We start from the raw sequence: 22,931 nt of genomic DNA on the forward strand, positions 1-22,931 counted from the left end.
AACCAGAGGTTGTACAGAGTTTCAGGGAGAGCATAAGGGAACAATTGACAGGAATGGGGGAAAGAAATACAGTAGAAGAAGAATGGGTAGCTTTGAGGGATGAAGTAGTGAAGGCAGCAGAGGATCAAGTAGGTAAAAAGACGAGGGCTAGTAGCAATCCTTGGGTAACAGAAGAAATATTGAATTTAATTGATGAAAGGAGAAAATATAAAAATGCAGTAAATGAAGCAGGCAAAAAGGAATACAAACGTCTCAAAAATGAGATCGACAGGAAGTGCAAAATGGCTAAGCAGGGATGGCTAGAGGACAAATGTAAGGATGTAGAGGCTTATCTCACTAGGGGTAAGATAGATACCACCTACAGGAAAATTGGAGAGACCTTTGGAGATAAGAGAACCACTTGTATGAACATCAAGAGCTCAGATGGAAACCCAGTTCTAAGCAAAGAAGGAAAAGCAGAAAGGTGGAAGGAGTATATAGAGGGTCTATACAAGGGCGATGTACTTGAGAGCAATATTATGGAAATGGAAGAGGATGTAGATGAAATGGGAGATACGATACTGCGTGAAGAGATGAACAGAGCACTGAAAGACCTGAGTTGAAACAAGGCCCCCGGAGTAGACAACATTCCATTGGAACTACTGACGGCCTTGGGAGAGCCAGTCCTGACAAAACTCTACCATCTGGTGAACAAGATGTATGAAACAGGCGAAATACCCTCAGACTTCAAGAAGAATATAATAATTCCAATCCCAAAGAAAGCAGGTGTTGACAGATGTGAAAATTACTAAACAATCAGTTTAATAAGCCACAGCTGCAAAATGCTAACACGAATTCTTTACGGACCAATGGAAAAACTAGTAGAAGCCGACCTTGGGGAAGATCAGTTTGGATTCCGTAGAAATACTGGAACACGTGAGGCAATACTGACCTTACGACTTATCTTAGAAGAAAGATTAAGGAAAGGCAAACCTACGTTTCTAGCATTTGTAGACTTGGAGAAAGCTTTTGACAATGTTGACTGGAATACTCTCTTTCAAATTCTGAAGGTGGCAGGGGTAAAATACAGGGAGCGAAAGGCTATTTATAATTCGTACGGAAACCAGATGGCAGTTATAAGTGTCGTAGGACATGAAAGGGAAGCAGTGGTTGGGAATGGAGTAAGACAGGGTTGTAACCTCTCCCCGATGTTATTCAATCTGTATATTGAGCAAGTAGTAAAGGAAACAAAAGAAAAATTCAGTGTAGGTATTAAAATCCATGGAGGAGAAATAAAAACCTTGAGGTTCGCTGATGACATTGTAATTCTGTCAGAGACAGCAAAGGACTTGGAAGAGCAGTTGAATGGAATGGACGGTGTCTTGAAAGGAGGATATAAGATGAACATCAACAAAAGCAAAACGAGGATAATGGAATGTAGTTGAATTAAATCGAGTGATGCTGAGGGAATTAGATTAGGAAATGAGACACTTAAAGTAGTAAAGGAGTTTTGCTATTTGGGGAGCAAAATAACTGATGATGGTCGAAGTAGAGAGGATATAAAATGTACACTGGCAATGGCAAGGAAAGCGTTTCTGAAGGAGAGAAATTTGTTAACATTGAGTAAAGATTTAAGTGTCAGGAAGTCATTTCTGAAAGTATTTGTATGGAGTGTAGCCTTGTATGGAAGTGAAACATGGACGATAAATATTTTGGACAAGAAGAGAATAGAAGCTTTTGAAATGTGGTGCTACAGAAGAATGCTGAAGATTAGATGGGTAGAGCACATAACTAATGAGGAAGTATTGAGTAGGGTTGGGGAGAAGAGGAGTTTGTGGCACAACTTGACCAGAAGAAGGGATCGGTTGGTAGGACATGTTCTGAGGCATCAAGGGATCACCAATTTAGTATTGGAGGGCAGCGTGGAGGGTAAAAATCATAGAGGGAGACCAAGAGATGAATACACTAAGCAGATTCAGAAGGATGTAGGTTGCAGTAGGTACTGGGAGATGAAGAAGCTTGCACAGGATACAGTAGCATGGAGAGCTGCATCAAACCAGTCTCAGGACTGAAGACCACAACAACAACAACATTCTCTCAATAGCGTTTCATGAAAAGAACATAGTTTTCCCTTCAGGGATTCCCATTTGAGTTTACAAACCTTCTCCAGAATACTCACCTGTTGATTGATCCTACTAATAACAAATCCAGCAATCTGCCTCTAATTGCTTTAATGTCTTCCTTCAATCCAACCTGGTGGGGATCCCAAACACTCAAGCAATACTCAAGGACAGTTCACAAGCGTTCAATTCATGGTCTTATTTACAGATGGACCACACTTTCCTAAAATTCTCACAATACACCAAAGTGTGATGAAGCAAGCTGGAGATTTTTCCTTCCCCTCGTTTTGCCATCTGCCTCCTTAAAATTTGTTTTTGAACTAATTACCATTAACATACGTGAATATAATCTGCATTTTCATAAAAGAGAAAGGTTGGGCCTCAGTTTTAAGGAATATAACAGCAGATCTAACTTTGTGCTTAGTTTTATGTATGTAATTGATTTTCTCATTTATTTTGACTATTTGTAGTCAGTATCTTTTGTTACAGGATGCAATCAGTAATTGTTTTGTAACTTGAATTCTATTGTTGACATATAAACAAATATAAATTCTGTACTTGTTACAAGCATTTGGAGGAACAACTTATAGTATTCTTAAAGTATTTATTTGACTCTATTCGAAAACATGTTAGCAAAGCCAACCCTTAATTTATTCCAAAGTAATTAAGACTTTTTCAAAAGTATTGTCCCTGTAAATATATTTGTTAATTTCATGATTTAAACAAATAATTCGGCTTAACCCTCGTAGTAGAAGAAACTGTTAAAAAGAACCAATTTTTCAATGTACAGCAGAGTCCCGCTAATCCGAACCCTGGTAATCCTAACGTTCGGTTAATCCAAACATGAAAAATGTTAGTCTAAGTATGGAAAACTGTGTGGTAAACTGCTGTACATACACACTATTTTAATTTACACAGTACAGTAAACATGCATTAGAAAAAGAGGCAAGAAAACATTAGATTTAAACAATGCATAACAATTAAATAAAAGCTGCCAAACAGCGGACATTTTATCCCTACTTTTTAGATGACAAAAACTCAGTCATTGTTTTTGGCGTAAGGAAGACAGTCTGTTATATGACGCATAGTTGTGTCATCGTCTCATTAACATCAAATCAGCAGGTGTAGCAGTGGGCTGTTGCTCCAAATAACGTAGAGCGAGGTCAAGGGCTTCCGCTGTGTCACTGTGTGGCACCAGCTCTCCTTTGTCCCTTTCAGGCTCATTGTCACTTGTCACAGCAGTCGACTTCTTCCTGGTCTTGAGTGACAGCAGCAAATAAATTAGCTTCAGTAAGGTTCTCCACACATGCCCTATCCACTGCCATCCACACATTATGTCCCCTTCACTACCTTCTTCACATCCAGGGATTGTCTGTATCATTTGTAGTAGATTTTCCTCTTCGTTTTCAACTAGTTTGTCCTGAAATTCAAAAGATGTCCGGTTTTCTCTACGATTTTCTCAGAGTATTTTCTGAAATATTCAGCCATGCCTCAGCAGCCCAATACACAACTCCTTCACACTGGTCTTTTTTATTTTGTCCACTAAAGGAATGCTATGAGCTTGGATCAGCATTCCTAAAAATTGTTTTCTGAAATCAGTTTTAATGTTTGCAGTACGCTCTGGTCCATCAACTGTAGAAGTGGTGTAACATTCAGCATCAAAAACTTCATCCCAATTTCTCCATCACACAATTTCTCAGTGCGGGGGGAGATGGCTTCTTATCAATCAAAAGGATTGCACAAGAGACAAATGATTTTCCTCAGAAAACCATCAAACTGAGGGAACAAACTGGCCGTGAAACCATTCTTTGAACAGCTTACCATCCATCCATGCTTTTTTCTGGTTGTGATAATATATGGGCAGGGACTTCATGTTGCAGTTGTCAAAAGCTCTGGGCCTAGCAGATTTGCCAGTCATCATTAAAGGCAGCTTGTGATTACCAGCAGCATCACATGATCTTTGCACATTTTAAAACCAGGAGCATGGTCTTCTGCTTTTGATGCCAGGCTTTCTATTGGCAGTGCCCTAAAATTAAGGCCAGCTTCGTCAGTGTTATAAATTTGTTGGGGATAATATTTTCCCTTTATCATTTTTTCAATCTCATCCAAGTATTCCTTCACTGCGTCACAATCAGAAGAAAGCTTCTCTCCAGTAATTGTTAGCTGACTGATTCCATGACATTTTTTGAATCTGTCCAACCAATACATACTTGCACTAAAAGACTCATCACCAGTCGTTAACTTGTTCAGGTAAACAGCCTTCTCCTGAACCAGTGCTCCACTCAAAGGAGTTCCCCTTTTTCTTTCGTACATAAACCAAAGGAAAAGAGCTTCATCCACTTTATCATACTGGTACTGTTTCAAAGTCTACCGAATACGTGGCACAGGAATGTTTGAGCTTCAATCGGTTCTTCTTTGAATCACAAATGGTTGCTTTACCAAGACCCAGTTCTGCTGCCAGTTTAGATACATTCTCACCATTGCCTATCCACTTCAAAGCATTCAGTTTTTCTTCGAGAGTTAACGTTGTATGTTTTCCGTTTACTCATGACGAAAATATGTACACCACTACACCTGAACGAGTACAATACAACTGTTATGTGTGCCAGCTATCGATAACTAATATACCCAAGCACTTTGCGAGCCAACTGGCAGTGCACTGACCTCAGACACTACAAAGGTTTCAACAATGCACAACAAGGGAAGGAAGTGAGAGTGAGCCATTGTTCCCACACTTGTTCTCATTTGTTACCATGGTGTACCTAATTATCTGCTTGGTATATTTCATTCTAGAAACTCGTCACTGTAATTCCGGCTAATCTGAACAAATCAGTAATCGGAAACAAGGTCCGGTCCCAATTATATCGGATTAACATGACTCTACTGTAGTCAGTTGATTTAATGAGTTAAGTTTTAATTGTAATTTCTGTAAATTAAACTTCGAACTATGTGTAGTTACAGCACCTATTATTGTGATGATATATAAGGTCCCGATTTTTGGTCACAAGACAATCACTCCATGGCCGAGTTTCAGACGAGAAACCTGTGTTGGTTAGGACAACAACAATGCATCAACTTAACTGTGAAATAAGTGTTACACAATTACGCTATGTGTAAAAGCAATGACAGTGTGTTCTCCATACGTACCTTTCTATTCTTCAAGAACTGTGAACTTTGTGGTTAGGTTTTTACTGTTCATAGATATTCAACAGTAAACTACTGTTGAATATCTATGAGCAAATGTTCCTTTAGGGTTTACCTCAGATAGAATGATGAAGTGTAGCGTTTCGAGAATTTGTGCGTAAATTCTAGAACCACTCGGCCTTCCACTGTCGCGAACACATGATCCTTTAGATGTGAGTGAGAAAAAGGAACCCTATCTACTGTGCGTCACGTTTCTGTGTGTGCAGGTGTGAGCAAAAGGTCGACGCAGCGGTTGAACGGCACCGACAAGTACTTTTCGGGCGATCCATGGAAGTCATAGTAAAAGCACACGGAAGAACCAAGGAACTTCTGTGTTATTCTGTGATGTTTGTAATTGTGACTATTGATAGTGAGAAAAGAACAACTGAGATTCGGAATTGTGAATAAACACTTAACTTGAACTTGCTAGAGGCGAGACATGCGTATGATTCCCGTATAATAGAGTTGTGGTTATCAAGCCAGCTCTGTTGTAAATGTAACTTAATTGTTTCTAATGTGAGATGACATGGGTGACTTACATGAAGTCAGTTTATGCGAGAAGTGTGCATTTTGTTTTTTGTGGAAGTTCAAATATACCGATAGTTGTTGAAAAGTATTCTTCGAGTACCTCATTATTTCATAAAGAGAGAGAGATAGAGAGAGAGAGAGAGAGAGAGAGAGAGAGAGAGAGAGAGAGAGAGAGAGAGAGAGAGAGAGAGAGAGTCTTAAAGGTTCCTGTGACTAGCATCATTCTTTGGAGAAGAAGCTTGTAGAGATTCCAAAAGACAGCTATCCAGAGAAGAAGATCGGCTGCGCATTACCAAGTAAGCCAACTCGTGTAAGAGAAGTGGGGAGTTTGCACACACACACACTTCACACACTCTGTCATTAAAAACGTTAGAGAAGGAGGAACATACAAATGGATAATGATATTGTGCAAGTTAGGCGGTTCCTGAAACACCTATCTGAGAGGGATAGGAAGGCTTCTGGGGCAGATATTTCTCATCATCTCTGGCGCCATATGTGAATTAGTTGTTCCAGCCCTTGTTTATACTGACTAATGAAGGAGGCACGCCTACATGGTTGGCCACATTATATAAGACGAGTATAGATGTGAAATGATAATTAAATCAAGGTCCTAAGCTGCCAACAGGCGTAGATATACATCAACAGGGACAGTTGAAAATGTGTGCCCCTACCGGGACTTGAACCCGTGTTCCCCTGCTTACATGGCAGACACACTATCTGCCTGAGCCACCGAGGGCACAGAGAATAGTGTGACTGCAGGGATTTATCCCCTGCACATTCCCCGTGAGACCCACATTCCCAACTTAAGGTCCACACACTACGCTCGTAGTGCCCCTGCCCATTACACACATTACTCGCAGCAGACAATCTTACTGAGTCCCGTAGGAGTTCGGGCAATGTGTCTGCCATGTAAGCAGGAGATCCCGGGTTCAAGCCACGGTCAGGGAACACATTTTCATCTGTCCCCGTTGATGTACATCAACGCCTGTCGGCAGCTTAGGGTCTTGATTTAATTATCATTTCATTCTAGAGAGCTGCACAGTCGCTGATGGTATCTGTTCTTTCAGAAATGTCCGAAGTAACAGACACCATCTTCATATAGTAAAGGCTAACCGGTCACTGACCTTCTGTGTGAATGCACACACATTGCCCAAACTCTTACGGGACTCGGTAAGACTGTCTGCCGCGAGTAATGAGTGTAATGAGCAGGGGCACTACGAATGTAGTGTGTGGACATTAAGTTGGGAATGTGGGTCTCACGGGGAGCATGCAAGGGATAAATCTCTGCAGACACACTATCCTCTGTGCCCTCGGTGGCTCAGACGAACAGAGCGTCTGCCATGTAAGCAGGAGATCCTGAGTTCGAGCCCCGGTCGTGGCACACATTTTCAACTGTCCCCGTTAATGTATATCAATGACTGTCGGTAGCTTAGGGTCTTGATTTAATTAACATTTTATTCTAGAGAGCTGCACGGTCACCGATGGCATTTGTTCTTTTGGACATGTCCGAAAGAACAGGTACCATCTTAATATTCTCATAGAGTATAGATGTGTTCGGAGATAGGGCATGGGAGATCTGATTTTCTATACAGCTGGGAGATTAATTTTGGTTTTTGGATGCTTTCAGTATTCTGAGACAGAGCGAGCTTGTCCTTGAAAATGTGGAGTCCACAGCTGGCCACATTCTGTGGAATGCTGTGGATAGGTGGCAGTTGTCAAAGTGGTGGTATCGCTGGTGACCACTGCATTTGATGTGAACAGAGGTTTTTAAGTATCTATTAGTGGGGTGAAGGTCAACATCCCATAGGTTGGCTCTTTGCGATAAGAAGAATCAGATGGAATGAATGGAAGAGTTGTTACAGATGCGGGGGGAATAAGGATATGGAGTCCTCACTGGGTTCCCTTCTGTTCCCACTCAATTTCACCTTGCATCTCTCACACTTCCACTCGTTCCTCTTGTTACTTTTTTATGCTATCATATATCCCTCATTAGAACCTTTTCCAATTTCTCCCTTTCTCTTACTCTGTATCTTCCATCATCCCATTGCATAGTACCTATGTCTCTCTACATTTCTCCTAACAATCCCTTAATCTCTCTCTGCATGATCTTCCTTAACCTGCTGCTGTCTACATCTATATCTACATCCACATACACACTCCACAAGCCATTGTACACTGCGTGAAAGAGTGTACATAAAACCATCATTATTGATTTCATTTCCTGTTCCATTCTCATGTGAAACAAGGGGATGGCCGACTCTTATCCTCCGCAAGTGCCCTATTCTCTCTTACGTAATTTTCATGATCCCTACGTGTGAAACACTACGGTAGCAGTATAATGATTCTACAGTCTTCTTCATGTAGAAGCCCTCAAAGTTTACACACAGTGTTTTCCAAGAAATATTTCATTTTTTCCAAGGATTCCCATTGAAGTTTCCTGAGCATTTTTGCTCCACTTTCATTTGGACTAAACTGAACTGTTGGGATCCTCCCGAATTTTTTAAATGTCTGTTTCATGAGGACTCCTAAACTGGAACAATACAATGAACTGATCACGCTATGGTTTTGTATGTCATTTCATTACAGGTGCATTGCAATTTCCCGGAAACCTCATAACAAATTAAAGTCATCCATTCACCTTTGATAATAATGATTTTATGTGACTGTCCCAACCTCTCTCTCCCAACTCCATGCCCCTTCCATTTCCCCACCACTCACCCCAGTAGAGATTGTTACCTGTGCCTTTACGGCACTAGTGTTTATTGATATTATGGTAGTTCTCTGAAAGATTTTGTTCAACAGCTAAGCAGTTTTTTACCCATTCTCTGCTACTCAAGAGACTTCTCTTTTCAATGAGAAGCAATTACTATTTTTTTTCTGTTTACAGATACTCTGCTTGGACAAACAAGAAAGTACAATAATTTGTATTTAGGTGTGCCTCTTATTGTGATGGATTTCTGATGACTTATTCTGATTTACATGATGTTATTGTAAGTGGACTTATTGTCTGAATATAGGGTTGGAAACTCTTTGTTTGTTACTTTGCCAGTACCAGTGTAAATTTTCATGACAAATTGTAATCTATTGTACACAGACCAATATTGTTACAGATGTACTTAATTACTTTTTTTCTTAAAAAAAAAGTTACTATTGCCATCAAGTAAATAGAAGACAAACAGTGTCTTGTTAATAAAAATGAAGACCCCCCCCCCCCCCCCCCCCCCCCCCCCCCGCACAAAAAAAGGCAAGACAGCTTCACATTTAAAATTTATTAGGTTACATTTAACTAAGGAAAGGCAAACCTACGTTTCTAGCATTTGTAGACTTAGAGAAAGCTTTTGACAGTGTCGACTGGAATACTCTCTTTCAAATTCTAAAGGTGGCAGGGGTAAAATACAGGGAGCGAAAGGCTATTTACAATTTGTACAGAAACCAGATGGCAGTTATAAGAGTCGAGGGACATGAAAGGGAAGCAGTGGTTGGGAAGGGTGTAAGACAGGGTTGTAGCCTCTCCCCAATGTTGTTCAATCTGTATATTGAGCAAGCAGTAAAGGAAACAAAAGAAAAATTCGGAGTAGGTATTAAAATTCATGGAGAAGAAATAAAAACTTTGAGGTTCGCTGATGACACTGTAATTCTGTCAGAGACAGCAAAGGACTTGGAAGAGCAGTTGAATGGAATGGACAGTGTCTTGAAAGGAGGATATAAGATGAACATCAACAAAAGCAAAACAAGGATAATGGAATGTAGTCTAATTAAGTTGGGTGATGCTGAGGGAATTAGATTAGGAAATGAGGCACTTAAAGTAGTAAAGGAGTTTTGCTATTTGGGGAGCAAAATAACTGATGATGGTCGAAGTAGAGAGGATATAAAATGTACACTGGCAATGGCAAGGAAAGCGTTTCTGAAGAAGAGAAATTTGTTAACATCCAGTATTGATTTAAGTGTCAGGAAGTCATTTCTGAAAGTATTTGTATGGAGTGTAGCCATGTATGGAAGTGAAACATGGACGATAAATAGTTTGGACAAGAAGAGAATAGAAGCTTTCGAAATGTGGTGCTACAGAAGAATGCTGAAGATAAGGTGGGTAGATCACGTAACTAATGAGGAAGTATTGAATAGGATTGGGGAGAAGAGAAGTTTGTGGCACAACTTGACCAGAAGAAGGGATCAGTTGGTAGGACATGTTCTGAGGCATCAAGGGATCACCAATTTAGTATTGGAGGGCAGCGTGGAGGGTAAAAATCGTAGAGGGAGACCAAGAGATGAATACACTAAGCAGATTCAGAAGGATGTAGGTTGCAGTAGGTACTGGGAGATGAAAAAGCTTGCACAGGATAGAGTAGCATGGAGAGCTGCATCAAACCAGTCTTAGGACTGAAGACCACAACAACAACAACAACAACATTTAACTGTCACAAACAGACAGCACAAGCCAGACAGAAACTTTATATGTGCACTGCATTAACAATTAACTAACATTTGCTTCTCTTCTGTTGATGTATAACTTTACTCAGACCACATCCCTGGAGGCAATCCATCCCAACAGAATCAGCAAAACATGAGTAATAAATAAATGAATTCCCCTGAGACTTTTTTTACAAAGAGGTTGTTACGACATGTGAACTAAAATGACAAATTAGCACTACGGAGTATCAAAAATAGAATACTGTGTACAACAGGATATTTGCAGGCATTTATCTGAAAATATTCTGGCTGAATCTCAATATGGTTTTAGGTCCAAATTATCAACAGTGAAAGCAGTTCAAGACATCCTTTCTTCTATACAAATCTCATTTGGATCAAAGTTACCTACTGAAGGCATTCTATTACAACAAAGCACGGCATCTGATTCTGTGAACCATACAACACTACTGGAGAAACTTCCAGTGTTATGGAGTCAGAAACTTAGAACTCTCCCTCATAAGCTCCTTTCTCAGTGACGGGAAACAAATTTTAGTTTACAAGAGCCAAAAATATCAATACTTAGGTAACTCGAGGCATTCCTCAGGGTTCTGTGCTTGGCCCTATATTGTTTTAATATGTGTGAATGACCTTTCTAGCAACATGCTCTGTAAATCTGTATTTTATGCAGATGATAACATTCATTAGCTCAGGGAAGGACATAAACCGACAAACTGGAAAACAATGAGTACCTTAAACTGTCTAATACATGGTTCAAAGCGAATGAGCTATCCATCAACTGTGAAAAGACAGTGAGCATCACTTTCAGTTTATCATGCAATGAAACCGAATGCTCAACTTTTAAGCTGCTTGGTATGTACCTTGATTCCAAATTAACCTGGGACAAACACACAGTCCTTGTATGCAGAAAACTCTCCATGTAACCTTTTTAGTGACTAAACTACAAACATGTGCAACACCACCTCTATTACTCAACTCCTACTATGACTTCTTTCACTGCCACCTGCAACATGGTATCCTTTAACGGGGTTATTCTGAAGGGGCCAAAGAATTTTCATCTGGCAAGAATAGGCTTTCAGGACTATTGCTGGAGTTACAAACTCTAAAACCTCCAGCAGATGACTTTTTAAAGACTTAAAGGTACTGACACACCTATCGTTTTTTATATACTGTTACTGATTAAAGAAAACTTAGATAACTACATATCGAGGGAAGGTGTACACAAACATAAAACTAGGCAAATGAAACAGATACATATGCCCACAGCTAGATTAAAGAAAACTCAGTCTAGTTATGAATACTTGGGCATAAAATTATTTAACATTTTACATTTACAAGCACATCTTGTCTCAGTCAATGACTTTAAAACAAAAACTGGAAAATGGTTGAAAGATAAGGCTTTCTACAATATTTCAGAAATTCAAAACTGTTCTAAGGAAGATTTGAGGTACTAAATTAATTCTAATGTAAACTACTCTGTACTTACCTTACTATGTCAATAGTTTATTTAATACTTCTGCATATTATTTTCTATGTATTGTAAAATTAAGAAACTGTTCTCAGGTGTATATTTTATGTGGCTTGTATTATTACTAGTATTTGCACTGTAACTGTCAACAAAATGTATTTGTGCAATATATGTTAACTCCCTATGATGACATCGATCACACAAAAATGCACAGAGACAGATCAAAACAAATAAATAAATATAGAAGAGATGTTGAGTCGAAGACGGGCACAATGAAAAAGAATCCAAGAAATATTCAATTTTTTCAGCAAATCTGTTACCATATGAAGAAAACTCAGAGAGATTCACAAGAGCACAACTCAAACACACTTTACCACTGTCATCTCCGAACACTAAGGTCCCACTGTAACTGCATCTGACTTATTTGGTGGAGAGAGGGGACGATAGTAGGAGAAGAAGCCAATGGTGCCTGTGGGAGCTTGCAGGGATATCATGAATCCAGCACTGGAAGGCTGTATTGAGGAGGGAGAGGGAGGACGGGAAGAGGAGGGAGGAGGAAAGGAGAGAGGAGTAAAGTATGGATGGGAAAAGGACGATGCAGGTGCACTGGAAGGTATGTGTAGTACCGAAGTGCGAACTGTGAAGGGGACAGGTGGGTGGAGGGCAGAGCCTAGCAAAGTCCAAGGCCAGAGGGTTATGGGAACAAAGGATACGTTGCAAAGAGTGTTATACCTGCATAGTTCAGAAAAACTGGTGTTGACGGGGAGAATCTAGATGACAAACAGGTTGTTAAGCAGTCTTAAAAGTAATGCACATCATGCTAGGCAGCACGTTCAGCAATTGCGTAGCCCAGCTGTGTCTCGGCCAAAGTCTGGTGATGGCCATTCGTGCAGGCAAACAGCTTATTACTTGTTATGCCCATGTAGATTGTAAATCATGTGGCTGCTTTCCTAAACAGCTCTGCCTTCAATCGGGTAGAAGACGCCTGTGACTGACTGGAGTAGGTGGTAGTGGGAAGACGTATGGGACAGTCTTACATCTGGGTTTGTTTCTAGCATTCTATTTCATTGTGCCTGTCTGGGACTCTTCTGTCTGGTGAGTAGCAATCTATTGTTTCCTTATTATTGTTATTCTATCCTGGATTTTCCATTGTTAAATTAATGCTATGCTTACACAAAGTCCTCAAATTCAATGTTTTTGATTTTGTACTGCCTTGCACACCTTATTCTTAAAGTATATTTTTATTTATATTTAATTATACATTTCAAATAATTTTTTCTATGGTTATTATCTATTATTCAGTAATGTACAGTACAGTTTTTGAGTTTGATGTTTTACAAGCTTCTTACATAACAAATTAAGTAAATCTTGGAAGTATGTGCCTTGAGAAACCACACAGAGCCCATACCTTTGACTCTACTCTTCAAAATAATGCTAGTACATGGTGACTACAAAAGCCTCCATCTGGTCAATTAAGGATGCTATAATGATTCCTGTTGTTCAGGTATGCTGTTCTTTCGTTGTGCTTCTACCACCATAAAAACAAAGGACTTGGATTCACTAAGATCTGGGAAATAAGTGGACTGAGAAGCAACAGGGATGTTTTTATTTACCAAAAATCCTGTAGGTTGTCTCTAGGGATGATACCATACTATTGATATGCCTCACTAGACCCTTACCCAGTGGGATCACTGTGAGCAGCAGGCAGCACAGCATCTCCAGCCAGCTTGTCACATATGACCAAGTTCTACTTTAAAAGACTGTAATAATATTTCAGCCAAGTGATAGATTTCAGCACAGTGATAGATTTCAGCAAAGTGATAGATTTCAGCAAAGTGATAGATTTCAGCAAAGTGATAGATTTCAGCAAAGTGATAGATTCAAGCAAAGTGATAGATTCAAGCAAAGTGATAGATTCAAGCAAAGTGATAGATTCAAGCAAAGTGATAGATTTAAGGCTCGCCTGCAAATGGTTTGTGCCGCTGCAATTCAAGTTATGTTAACTGTAATTGTTTTCATTTAAAGTCTTCAAAAATTCACAGATCACAAACTCGTGAACTTTGTATAATTTATTGTGTGTTTCAGTGTATTCAATAAAGTTTTAACATATTCCAGAGCATAAATAACCAATCCTTTTTCAAAGGCTGCCTAACATTTCTTATTAATTATGCTAATTAAATGTCTTCAGGCACAAGTTTCGTATTGACAATGTCTCCAAAAAGCCAAATCAGCATGAATTTGATTTTAAGCTGATTCATTGTTGATGTAAGGGGATCTATTCATGACTTCAGAATTTGTTTTCTGAATCATTCCAAAAAACACGTTTTGTCACAAGTAATGGTGTGCATCAAAAGACAAAGTGAATCATTTTCATGCAGACTTTGCTCATCCACAGATCTTATGTGCTTAATTGTGTCAAAATTCTTAATTGCTATACATTAAGACTGTTAAGCAAGACTCAGAGCACATGAGAATACTAATTTCCTTGAAAGTTTTCACTGCTGATGTTCATTGATTGGAACATTCACATTAATATGATCTCAGTATTCCAATTTTTTTTTTAAATCCCTGAAGAATCTGAGGCCTTTGCTAAATGTAGTCTCCATACACTGGCTGAAGTTCTGCAAATACTTCATTTGAGATGAGTGCAAGTCTTAAACATATATTTTTATAATAGGGTAAATCATTATTAAATTACTTGTGAATATTTCAAACTAATGCGAACCTCCTACCCCTACACAAGGTGTTGAATGCTATCCATACATACAGCTGTGGTATGCACATAAACATGAGGTTTTCATCTTGGCGTAAGTCTTTCATGTGACCCCACTTTTGCAGTATAGTGCACATTTCACTTATTATTTGATAAAGCAGCTTCTCTTTTGGTTTCAGTAGGTTGATAGGATCCCGTTACAGAGCATAATGCCCCAGGACAAAATGAAGGTGGTCACTGGGAACAAAGCCTGGAGCCAGCGCATCAGAAACCAGCAATGCTACATGTTGAAGCACAAAGACAGTATGATACACCACTTTCTTGAGTATCAGTTATGTTGCATCTGTCTACAGAAAAACAAAAAACTCTTAAATTTTTTCATTAAGTAAGTTTTATTTCTGAATTAACTGATAATACAACAAATGGTGCCTATTTCTCTACGAGTTATCTGACTGCATATGAATGCATGTACCTAAAAAAAAGAAGCAAATGGTTCATAAGCTATCAATATAGCATAAAAGTAAGGTAAAAATACTTGCAAATCTGTACAAGGAGTGATCATAAGATTTAAACGATTAATTCAAATAAATAAATAAAGTTATGCAAATAACTAATTATTTGTTGCTGATACATGTCTGCAGTCCTGATACACTTGACCTTCCTGTAAAAACATAACAAGCTGAACTTATCAAATACTCAAGCAATCAGAAAGATATAAATGAGGTCTTTGATTGAAACAGTCAGATCAATTCATTTTACTGAACATCTTAATAATCACGTCTATTTTTACTTAATTAGACCCCGCAACAAATGAACTATTACCTTGTACATGTTAATCAAATAATATAAACCCTGAATTTTGCAGTAATGTTCAGTTCCGTTACTTTAGAGAAATGTTTTCAAAGCAACAAAGTGTCAAACTGAGTACAGACTGATAATGGGAATTAAAAATTCAGGAGTACTGAAAAATTAGATATTCTATGTCAGCTCTTAGTTTCAATTTACTGTCAGAAATATAAATATGCCGTACTGCAACTGCCTTAATTTGAACAAGATTCTCAGTTTGTAGTAATATCCAAAAAACACCTTATTACTTCTTCAGAAATTCCTGATAGGCACATGTGTGTCTCAACATGCTCACTAATTGAAAATTCCAAAGAGTTTATTATTGCCAAAGAAACACATAAACAAGACAATGATTCGTGCAGAATGACTTTAGAATGCTGATTTTGTAAAGTTCACACAAAATGTTACTTTCTTTATGCAACAGTAAGAGTGTAAAACACATCTGTTATCTTTAATGGCAGCTTGTACAACATTATGTGTGTCAGTATATCTATACAAATAATAGATTCATTACCCGAGTACAATGATTGTTTTTAGAAACGAACAAAAACATTGTATTTACATCACAACTAGAAAGTAAAGTTTTAGATTTACATATCATTACTAGCATTCTCAACATTTCCTACAGTAAATAATTTCACAGCTCTGTAGCTGGAATTCTGTTAAGTGAGTACAATTTAAGATGTTAGGAAAGCAAACAAAAATTTCTCTTGGTATATCACACTATGAAACCCTGAAAGCAACAACTGTTTGAAATGACTAACCCTCATATTCTGAATGCATTGTAAAGAGCAAATTCTTGAAAAAGTTGTGAACACTTATTTGAAGCTCATGAACAAGTTGGAAGCTTATTTCAAGGAAGCCATTATGGTGTCACTGCCGCAGACAAAAGCATGACCATGACGTCAGATGTACACTATGCCATTAGCCTTATTACTTTAGTTGCCAATCCTGTATATGTATTTGATCTTCTCAGTCTTTGCCTGTATGTAAACTGTCCGTAAGAAGCTAGTCTAGGAATACTATAAGTTTGTTAATACACAGAATAAATACATAAAGGAGAAACGTCACCAGGAGTTTCAGATCCCAGTATGGACAGTAAACAGGAATAATAAGATAATGAAAGAAGGAGAGAGATCACCATAAACCACTTCCTAATTTGAAATAAATAGCATCTGCTATTCTATTACGGTATTCAAGCATTTGCTTAAACTGACATTTCTAATTTGTTGCTCATTCAAACAATTTAATTTGAGGTGAATTAACAAGCCAATACACATGAAAGCACATAAATCAATAATTATGCCTTCCATGAGCAATTATATACCTTCTGGATTCTTTCCTTGTTGAGCTTTGTAGCACCTCTTGACATGATGAGAGAGATGCGCTTTGCGTTTAAACCTCCTTTCACATACCATGCAAATAAATTGGCGAACAACTCCACACTCAAATCGTTGGTGACTGGAGAGACTATGCTTTGAAGTATATGATCGGCCGCAGCGAATGCATAAAAACTTGCCTGCAAATGAAAACTGTAATCAGGATACATTTTCAATTACGTAAATATATTAGCGCACACTATCATAACTTATTGGTCAGAATGAAACCTTTTTAATTATCTGCATTTAGAGCCACAGACAAAAAAGAAATGAAACACTCCATTGTCACATACTGTTCATTCAATAGTTTTACAACAAACTGCATTTCTAATCAAAGGAAAAATATACATGTAGTTTCCATCTTCGTGTAAGATTTTTATGTGATCCTACTTTGGCAGCCTGTATGTACATTTCATTGCTCATTCGATAAAGCAGCATGTCTTTTGGTTTTGCAGTATGTTGGCTGGCTCCTGTTACAGAGCATAACTCCCCAGGAAAAACTTTGCTTGTTACCACAAACAAGCCTGGGACCTGTGCATCAGCAGCCACCAATGTTAGAAGATGGAGCCCAATGGCACGGTCTGATACAGAACCTTACTTTGTATCAGTTAATTTTTGTCTGTCTAAAGGAAAACAAAGAAGTCTTAAGTTCTTAATTTTTTTCAGGATGCAAGTTTTATTTATTACTAAGTTGACCATACAACAAATAGCACCTGTTGCTCTATCAGTTCTACAACCACATATTTATCTCGACAAGGAGCAAATCCTCATAGAATGTCAACACAGCATAAAAGTAATGTAACAAATCAGTACAAGTAGTAGAAATAAAGAGGTGCAATAAGAGGACAGTACAAATGAATGCACATAAATAAATAATTATGCCTTCCATGAGTAATTATCTACTTTCTGGATTCTTACCTTGTTGAGCTTTGCGGCATATATTGACATGATAAGTGAGATGGTGTTTGCGTTTAAACCCCCTTTCACATACCATGCAAATAAATTGGGGAACAACTCCACACTCAAATCGTTGGTGACTGGAGAGACTATGCTTTGAAGTATATGATCGGCCGCAGCGAATGCATAAAAACTTACCTGCAAATGAAAACTGTAATCAGGATACATCTTCAATTACGTAAATATATTAGCGCACACTATCATAACTTATTGGTCAGAATGAAACCTTTTTAATTATCTGCATTTAGAGCCACAGACAAAAAAGAAATGAAGCACTCCATTGTCACATACTGTTCATTCAATAGTTTTACAACAAACTGCGTTTCTAATCAAAGGAAAAATATACATGTAGTTTCCATCTTCGTGTAAGATTTTTATGTGATCCTACTTTGGCAGCCTGTATGTACATTTCATTGCTCATTCGATAAAGCAGCTTGTCTTTTGGTTTTGCAGTATGTTGGCTGGCTCCTGTTACAGAGCATAACTCCCCAGGAAAAACTTTGCTTGTTACCACAAACAAGCCTGGGACCTGTGCATCAGCAGCCAACAATGTTAGAAGATGGAGCCCAGAGGCACGGTCTGATACAGAACCTTACTTTGTATCAGTTAATTTTTGTCTGTCTAAAGGAAAACAAAGAAGTCTTAAGTTCTTAATTTTTTTCAGGATGCAAGTTTTATTTATTACTAAGTTGACTGTACAACAAATAGCACCTGTTGCTCTATCAGTTCTACAACCACATATTTATCTCGACAAGGAGCAAATCCTCATAGAATGTCAACACAGCATAAAAGTAATGTAACAAATCAGTACAAGTAGTAGAAATAAAGAGGTGCAATAAGAGGACAGTACAAATGAATGCACATAAATAAATAATTATGCCTTCCATGAGTAATTATCTACCTTCTGGATTCTTACCTTGTTGAGCTTTGCGGCATATATTGACATGATAAGTGAGATGGTGTTTGCGTTTAAACCCCCTTTCACATACCATGCAAATAAATTGGGGAACAACTCCACACTCAAATCGTTGGTGACTGGAGAGATTACGCTTTGTAGTATATGATCGGCCACAGCGAATGCATAAAAACTTGCCTGCAAATGAAAACTGTAATCAGGAGACATTTTCAAATAAGTAAATACATTAGCGCACACTATCACACCATATTAGTCAGAATGTAACATTTTTAATTATCTGCATATAGAGCAAAGACAAAAAAGAAATGAAGCACTTCATTGTCACATACTGTCCAATCAATAGTTTTACAACAAACTGCATTTCAAATCAAAGAAAAAATATACATGTAGTTTCTATCTTGGTGTAAGATTTTTAAATGATCCTACTTTGGCAGCCTGTATGTACTGTTCATTGCTAATTCCATAAAGAAGCTTGTCTTTTGTTTCAATATGGTGACTGAATCCTGTTACAGAGCATAACTCCCCAGGAAAAAGTTTTGCTGGTCACGACGAACAAGCCTGACTGCTGTGCATCAGCAGCCACCAATGTTACATGCCACAGCACAGTAGCACATCACTACAGCAGAAAAACGAAAAAGTGCAGCCCATGGTACAGTCTGATACAGCACTTTAGTTTTTATCAGTCTAAAGGAAAAGAAAGGAGACTTAATTATTAATTTTTTTCATGAAGCAAGTTTTATTTATTACTAAGTAGACATTACAACAAGTGGCACCTGTTGCTTTATCAGTTCTACAACCACATATTTATCTGGACAAGGGGGAAATCTTCATAAAATGTCAACACAGCATGGAAGTAGTAATGTAACAAATCTGTACAAGTAGTAGTAACAGAGTTTTAAAGATCACTTAAATAAAAAAAAATAAAGTAATGCAATTAATTTTTATTTGCTTGCAGGCTCACACCTGAAGTCCTGAACACATCTGTGCCACAGCACAGGGCACATCACTACAGCAGAAAAACAAAAAAGTGCAGCCCATGGCTAAAGTGGGGTATTGTGTGGTATTTGGCTGTCAGCAGTAACATAAATGTTGCAGCTGTGTCCATTCAATCCATATGGCTAAAGAAGTCATCTGATTTGGCCTAAAACAGCTACAACACTTCTGCTGCAGTCAATAATGAAATACTGCAAACAGTCACTTTTAAACAAACACAAAAATTAATTATATAGCTTACTCTTTAAAGTTAATCATTAAATCTTACGCCAACCCCTTGTAATACATAAGATGAGTATAAGATTTTATGTTGTCTCACAATTACAAAATTAGATTTGTGCTGTGAAAGATGTGCATACCGCTAGCTTATGGCAGCTGTCCCTTGATAAGCTCTGTGATAACACTTGATGTGATCCTTCAGATGGTGTTTGCGCTTAAACTTCTTTCCACACAAGGAGCAAACAAACTGGCGAAGAACACCACATTCAAATCGTTGGTGACTGGAGAGATTACGTTTTGCAGTATATGATCGACCACATCGTATGCACAAAAAATTGCCTGCAAATGAGAAATGAAGTCAATCTATATGGTGTAAACTATAAATATAATAGAATACTCTCTCACCAGAAACACAAGGATTGTAATTAAAGGAAATATGAAATACTTTAATCCATTACCTACTTATTTTATACAAAAATTTTAAAAAATAAAATTGCACTTTTGTATAACAATAAAATCCATAAAAGTACATCTTCCAATTCATTGTATAAATTTTAACTGACAACCATGGCGGCTTTCGTGTCAGCTTCACTGCATAATTGAAAGTGTTTCATTGGTGTTCATAGGCTGAGATGACTCTCCTCTATATCTTCCCACCATACAAAAACAGGAAGGGATAAACAAGAAACACACTCGGTGTCTTCATATTATCAGCACAGTGCTGCTGCCATAGACCATATCTGCAGTGCATCATTTATTGTTTTTGTTTCGGTTCTTAGGCATTTCACAGATCTGACTACTTTCATTGTGCTCCATTATTAGCCAGGCAGTGTCCCAGAAACTGTTGTAGGTGGCAAAGCAATTCATTTGCATTGACAGATCCAGAAGAAACAATATTACTATAATCCACATCATGTTTATAAATCATCTTCCCTCAATTTCTCTGAATAGCCCCAACGCTGGTATGCAGAATTTGACAGAAGCGGTACTCCAGAATTCTTCCCCCCCCCCCCCCCCTTTAGTGTTTAATTTGATCTTACCTTCTACAATTACTGCTACTGTCATAATTTTCACACCTGTGTTTCGTCAAATAAGTGTATACTGGGTCAAGCACTAAGGGAATATATTTGCAAGCATTTGCAACCCACCTCCACCAGCGTCTATATCACAAACAGAATCTATAAATACCTGTGTTACCATTCACTATCATACTTTTGTCTTCCTAAATATGTAAGCAGCAGAAGTAAATATTTACATGACAGACAACTATATATGCACAAGAATGTTTCCTTTTGCAATGTTTGCATGGGTACTCAGGCTGCTCAAATGTGAAACTACAGTTAAGAAGCTTAGTTCCAAAACATTGTAGAGTGACTTTTGTGCATCAGGCATTATCCAACTCAGCACTTACCAGGGCACTACTTCACGGTGTAAGGGAACACAATGTTCTTGAACTTTGAAAATGTTCTTTGGTGAATACCATTTTTGAATAACATACGTTAATGTAAACAAGTGCATCAAGTTGAGGAATGATACTTCTATTGTTGTTATAAATCCTGGATTTGCTTCTTATCTATGATTTTCTTGCCTTGAGGTAATGAATGGGAAGCCGTGGGGCATACAGCTCATTGTATGTACCACTTGAAAGTTAACCTAGTGTCTGATCTCACTGTAGGCTACTGACATATAAACTTTATAAATTAATCAGTGTTACCAGTATAATCAAGTTGTTGCACACACAAACATTTTGCTATGGAGAGGAGAGGGTAAACGGTTCTATTGGTTTTGGATATTTATTTCTTTACCTTCTTATCTTTCTTGCTCCTTTCGTCATTTACTAAGCAGCAAACTCTGCATGGACTATTTGCAGACCTCAAGGTGAGTTCTGCCCTAATTTCATCCCTACCTTTTCCAGAATTTTCAGTCTTTTATAGTTCCTGCTATCAAAAGTTATTACAGCACCAGAAACTGCTAACTTCAGTCATAGGGCCAGCAAAGACATGTTTAGGCATACATCACACAACATTATTGAGGGTTTCATTCACATTCTGGGTCTTCCAATTCAAACATTTCATTAGTTGCTCTGGATTCACCAATCTCTGAATATAGGTTTGACTACCACCATTGTGGCGAAAGGTTACCACAAAATTCAGATTCCCTACAACTGCACCAACTACTAGCGGGAATAATGTTTGTTATTTGCACTCCCTTCACTGTTGGCGCACTTGTTTTCTACGGCTTCGAACGCAAATTCGGATCTGAGGTATGTTATCCTCAAATTTGCGTTTCTTTAACTTACTTTTACACTTATCCATTTTATACAAATATAAAACGGCAATAAGTGCTATACACAACAAAAATACCTAAACGCGCAAACAACGTAGACACTCGGCGCTGTGTCTGTTGGGAACGACTGTATATATTGCAAACGCATTTACGGTCGCTACCACTTGCCACCGCGCCAAATATCAACTTTGTTTGCGCTTTCATACCACACCACTTTTCATACTTTTAAACACATAACTGATTCGTTCGCGTCTAACGCCAACTTTTGAGCCGCAACGACGATGGCATCAAAACAAGGCAATTCACAGCCTTCTAGACTGTGTGGTTCCCAACCTATGCCTGTTCAAAATTGGAATATTATTTGGAGGTCAAAAAACGTCTGTGTACTTTAGTGTATGATAAACCAAAACGTTCAAATAGAATCTAAAGTACCTTATAGAGTAGAAAACAGAAAATATCTCATTTCATCTTAATGTGATACAGAGTTTTCACCTAAACAGAATGAAATGCTTGACAATTTTTGCTTTGGAAAAAGGTAAAATTATCTCCAGAAAAGCTGTAGAACAGGTTAACTTATTGCTGTCACTGTTGCTACAATATCCTGTACAAATCTTTTCATTTCCAAATAACTACCTCAGCCCACATCCTTCTGAATCTGCATACTATATCCTTCTCTTGGTCTTCCTTTGCATTAATTATGCCCCACACTTCCCTCCAACACTAAATTGGTGATCCATTCATGTCTGAGAACGTGTTCTATCATCCGGTTCCTTCCTCTTGTCAGGTTGCACCACAAATTCCTTTTTTCCTCAGTTCTGTTCAATATCTCCTCATTAGTTATGTGATCTCCTCATATATTAGTAGTAGCACTACACTTTGAAAGCTCCTGTTCTCTTCTTGTCTAAATTGTTTATTGTAC

General features: G+C 38.1%; 1 protein-coding gene across 9 annotated transcripts in view; it reads right to left on the minus strand.

Annotated features, from left to right (window-relative positions):
- Positions 1-22,339, minus strand: part of LOC124788052 (gastrula zinc finger protein XlCGF7.1-like) — a 60,680-nt gene extending 38,341 nt beyond the window's left edge. For 3 of the 9 annotated variants that reach the window (XR_007016055.1, XM_047255121.1, XM_047255126.1), the window contains exons 1-5: positions 21,532-22,229; positions 19,867-20,065; positions 18,515-18,691; positions 17,560-17,736; positions 16,590-16,781 (exon numbers count right to left, since the gene is read on the minus strand). Coding sequence is in view for 8 of the 9 variants with exons in the window: in XM_047255121.1 (XP_047111077.1) it covers positions 16,590-16,781; positions 17,560-17,736; positions 18,515-18,590 (445 nt within the window). In the remaining variant the exon portion in view is untranslated. The other 6 variants (XM_047255125.1, XM_047255129.1, XM_047255128.1 and 3 more) reach the window with 6 other exon arrangements.
- Between the last annotated feature and the right edge of the window lie 592 nt (positions 22,340-22,931).

The sequence above is a fragment of the Schistocerca piceifrons genome, chromosome 3, assembly GCF_021461385.2.
Source record: "Schistocerca piceifrons isolate TAMUIC-IGC-003096 chromosome 3, iqSchPice1.1, whole genome shotgun sequence".
Taxonomy (NCBI): Eukaryota; Metazoa; Arthropoda; class Insecta; order Orthoptera; family Acrididae; genus Schistocerca; species Schistocerca piceifrons.